Genomic DNA, 5,000 nt, shown 5'->3' with positions numbered 1-5,000 from the left:
GCTCGATAGATTCATATATATTTTGGAAACTTTTTGATACTCAAATAGAACCAATGATAACATACAGTGCCGAAATTTGGGGACTTTCTGATAACAAAGATTTAGAAAAAGTACATACATTAGCTATTAAACGTTTTTTAAATGTTCCATTACATGCTTCAAATACTGTATTATATGGAGAAAGTGGTAGATACCCATTATACATTAAATCATGTGTGAAATGTATAAAATATTGGTTAAAATTAATAAGGCTACCCACATCGAGATTATGTAAGCAGGCGTATGAAATGTTAGTAAATGAACATGAGAGAGGGAAGGAAAACTGGGTATATTTTGTAAAGAAGACATTAACTGTAAATGGATTTGGGATTGTGTGGATGTGTCAGGGAGTTGGATGTGTAGAAGGATTTGTTTCAGAATTCAAAGATAGGCTAATTGCTTCATATAAACAGAATTGGCACTGTAAAATGGAAAGCACTGAGAAATATAGATGGTTTTATAGTTTTAAAAGTATATTTCAAACAGAAAAATATATCACAGTCGTGACAAACAAGTGGCACCGAACAAGTCTCGCCAGATTTAGAACGAGAACGATTGGTTTGAATGCTTATGAAAAGTGGTTTCAGACTGAGCCCTCGTTACTCTCCCCTTGTCCGATGTGCGGTCATTCAAGGGAGGATGAGTTACATTTTTTGTTTAGTTGTAAAGCTTATGACGATATTCGAGAAAAATGTGTTGTATTTAAAACAAATTCAGCAAAATATGAAGATATTTTTGGAGTGCTTAATTTAAATCAGGAAACTTCACTACAGTCACTTGCAAAATATATTGCAGAAGCGAATAACATGCGACGAAAAAAAACTCAACAATAATAAAATAGTATCAGGTGTTGCTCATTGTGAAAAGTGAAATCTGTGTTGTCACTCTCATATGGAAAATATTTATGTTATACATTTATATATGTTTTTGTTTTTATTTCTCACTACATGCCATTACTTTGAATGGATGGTCGAACTGCACTTTGTTGCACAGATTGATTGATTTCGTTTTGGTTTTGGTTTTCATCAATATTATTACTATTGATGCATGTTGTTATTTGTATTATGAACCCCCATGTCATTAGGGCTGTAAAGCTATTGACATTAAAGTGTTCAGTGTTCAGTGTTCAGTGTTCTCTCTCTCTCTCTCTCTCTCTCTCTCTCTCTCTCTCTCTGTGTGTGTCAGAAGACACGTGCTCTCACTCAAACGTGTCAGTCCACATCTCGCTCTCTCCATATACATTATATGTATAGCATTGATTGCATTGTGATCATGGTGTACTGTTGAACAATTAAAGATTATTTAAACCATGTTTATCTGTATGATTTCAGTGGCCCCGATGCTGATGCCCCAGATGATGGGAGGATCAAGTGAGTGGTCTGCCCCTTGTTTGCACAATGCATTGTGTCCCCTGGAACATCAGAAATGTCTTTGATCCGTAGTGATTTTAGATTAACGAATCAATTGATGAATTCATTAATTGATTGATTAATTTATTGATTATTATTTATTTATTTAATATTCTTTTTATGTATCTATCTATCTATCTATCTATCTGTCTATCTATCTATCTCTCTATCTATCTGTCTAGCTGTCTATTACGTTTTTCTTTGTTTACTTATTTACCTACATATGTATCTGTTTATTTGTTTTTTGTTTGGTTGATTTTTTTGCTTGTTTGTTTTAAATATTCACATATGTAAGTGTAAATATAGGTATAAATAGATAAATGTATGTAGTTGTTGCAATGACAGTGATAGTGCTGATGTTGCTGGTGATGATTTCGAAGAAAACGATATCGTTTTGCTGCTGCTGCTGCTTATGATGATGATGATGATGATGATGATGATATTCATGATGGTTTGAACAAAATGTGGTGACTTCGATGTTGATAGGTATTAGTGATTTTGTAGTTGACAACCTGGATGATAATGATGAGTTTGAAAAAAAAAAAAAAAAAGATTTTGACGATGACGATGATGTCAATTGTCATAACGATGGTGACTTCTTTTACGAAGTCATTATCGATGGTGATGATGATTTCAACGATGAGATCGACACAGGTGGTAGTGACGATGTTGCTAATGATTACTGTGATGACGACGCTGATAATGATGATGATGATTGTGAAGTCAATGACATCGATACACATACATATATACATACACGCGCGCGCGCACACACACACACGCACGCACACACACACACACGCACGCACGCACACACACACACACACACACACACACACATACACATCCTATCCCAACCCCACACGCCCCAACACCCCAACCCCTCCCCCTATCCCTCCCCTTCTCCCACTCCAGACACAAACACCTCCACACAACGACTACTACCCGCTACTCAAAACTGATGATGGCGATAACAAAACCACCCCCTCTCTCGTATCAACCCCCCCCCCCCCCCCGCCCTCCCACATCCCCCTTCCCCCTCCCCCACCCTCACCCCCACCCCCACTCTGGAGAACAAACACCATCGCACAACGACTACTACTACTACAACTCAAAACTGATGATGACGATAACAAAACCACCCCATCTCTCGTGACAAACCCCCAACCCCCCACATCCCCCTCATTTACTCCCCCTCCCCCCCCCCACCACGTCCTATCACAACCCCCCCCCCCCCCCCACACACACACACACCTACACCTCCACCTCCCCCTCCCCCACCCCCACTCTGGAGAACAAGCACCATCGCACAACGACTACTACTACTACAACTCAAAACTGATGATGACGATAACAAAACCACCCCCTCTCTCGTGCCAACCCCTCCCCCCCCCCTTCCACCTCCACCCCACCCCCACCCCCACCCCCACCCCCACACACCACAGCCAACCACCACCCACTCCCTCACCACTACCACGTGACCTTTCAGTGGCCAGTCCGATGGGAGGGCCGGGTATGCCGGGTGGTGCAGGCATGATGGGAGGCAAGCCTTTGGAACCTGAGGAGCAAGCTATGATGGGTCAGTATGTATGCAGGCGTACCCCTCTACCCTCTTCTTCTTCTTCTTCTTCTTCTTCTTCTTCTTCTTCTTCTTCTTCTCCTCCTCCTTCTCCTCCTCCTTCTTCATCTTCTTCTCCTCCTCCTCCTTAATGACGTTAGACACAGACATTACACGGCGGTTTCTTTGAAGACCTTGTTTCGTGATGTCCCTCCGTGGACGCTGATGTTATTCTTGTTATTGTTGTTGCTATTGTTGTTGCTATCATTGTTGCTATTGATGTTGTTTTTGTTCATGTTGTTTTTGTTATAGTTGTTGTTTTGTTGTTGCTCTTCTTCTTGGTCTTCTTGGTCTTGTTGTTGTTGATGTTGTTGTTGTTGATCTTCTTCTTCTTCTTCTTCTTCTTCTTCTTCTTCTTCTTCTATTCCCCTTCCTCCTCCTCCTCTTCCTTATTCTTCTTCTCCTCCTATTCCTCCTCCTTCTCCTCCTCCTCGTTCTTCTTCATATTCTTCTTCTTCTTCTTCTTCTTCTATTCCCCCTCCTCCTCCTCCTCCTCCTCCTCCTCCTTCTCCTCCTCCTTGTTCTTCTTCTTCTTCTTCTTCTTCTTCTTCTTCTTCTTCTTCTTCTTCTTCTTCTTCTTCTATTCCCCCTCCTCCTCCTCCTTCTCCTCCTCCTCCTCCTTCTTCTTCTTCTTCGTCTTCTTCTTCTTCTTCTATTCCCCCTCCTCCTCCCCCTCTTCCTTCTTCTTCTTTTTCTTCTTCTTATTCTTCTTTTACTTCTTCTTCTTCTTCTTCTATTCCCCCTCCTCCTCCTCCTTCTCCTTCTCCTCCTACTCTTCCTTCTTCTTCTTCTTCTTCTTTTTCTTCTTCTTCTTCTTCTTCTACTTGGGGTGGAATTACTGGGGTGGGGTCGTTTGGGTTGGAGTAATTTGGGTGGGATTACTTTGGGTGGAGTTGCTTGAGGTTGGGTTACTTAGGATGGAGTTAGTTGAGTTACTTGGAGGTGTTGTTGCATAGGGTGGGCTTACTTCCGGTAGCGTTAATTGGGGTAGGGGTACTTGTGGACGGGATTCCTAAGGATGGATTCCTTGGGGTGGGGTAGCTGGTAATGAGGTTACTTGAGGTGGGGTGGGACATAGGTGGGGTGGGGTATACCTGCTTTTGGCTGAGGTTGCTTTAGGTGAGGTGGCTTGTTGTGGGAGTGTTTTCGGGGTGGTAATGCTTGGGGCGGGTTTGGGGTGGTTGTGGTGGGGTGTCCAGTTTTGGGGGTGGGAGGGTGGGAGGTCCTGGCATGATGGGAGGCAGACCTCTTGGAACCAGAGCAGCAGCAGGAACAAGCTTTGATGGGTCGGTGCGCAGTGTACCCACCATCCACCCTTCCTCGGGGTGCAAGCTGGGGTGGGGTTGCCTGGGTTGGGTGGGTGGGGTGAGGCGGAGTGGGGTAGGCTGGTTTGGTTTGGCCTGGATAGTGTGGGTGGAGTGGATGTACCGCTATGTGGACGCGCATTTGGGGCTTCGGTGGGGTTCCTTGGGCGGAGTTACCCTGGGTGGGATTGTTTGGGTGGAGTTAGGGGTGGGGTTCTATGGTTGGAGTTACTTGGGGTGGGGTTGTTTGGGTCAGGGTTACTTTGGATGGAGTTAGTTGGGTTAGGGTTACTTTGGATGGAGTTAGTTGGGTTAGGGTTACTTTGGATGGAGCTAGTTGGGTTAGGGTTACTTTGGATGGAGTTAGTTGGGTTAGGGTTACTTTGGATGGAGCTAGTTGGGTTAGGGTTACTTTGGATGGAGTTAGTTGGGTTAGGGTTACTTTGGATGGAGCTAGTTGGGTTAGGGTTACTTGGGGTGGAGTCAGTTGGGTTAGGGTTACTTGGGGTGGAGTCAGTTGGGTTAGAGTTATTTGGGGTGGAGTCAGTTGAGTTATGGTTACTTGGGGTGGAGTTAGTTGTGTTAGGGTTATTTGGTTGGGGTTACTTGTAGTAGATTTACTTGGGGTGG

The 5,000-nt window shown here is 43.8% G+C and overlaps 1 protein-coding gene across 1 annotated transcript in view; it reads left to right on the top strand.

Annotated features, from left to right (window-relative positions):
* Window positions 1-5,000, top strand: part of LOC143278016 (uncharacterized) — a 58,131-nt gene that overhangs the window by 47,268 nt on the left and 5,863 nt on the right. The window contains exons 14-15 of the mRNA XM_076583028.1: window positions 1,371-1,409; window positions 2,938-3,027. Of these exons, the coding sequence (XP_076439143.1) occupies window positions 1,371-1,409; window positions 2,938-3,027 (129 nt within the window). The remainder of the gene's footprint in view (window positions 1-1,370; window positions 1,410-2,937; window positions 3,028-5,000) is intronic.

The sequence above is a fragment of the Babylonia areolata genome, chromosome 35 (genome assembly GCF_041734735.1).
Source record: "Babylonia areolata isolate BAREFJ2019XMU chromosome 35, ASM4173473v1, whole genome shotgun sequence".
In the NCBI taxonomy this organism is placed as follows: Eukaryota; Metazoa; Mollusca; class Gastropoda; order Neogastropoda; family Buccinidae; genus Babylonia; species Babylonia areolata.
This window is presented reverse-complemented; position numbering and strand designations above follow the sequence as displayed.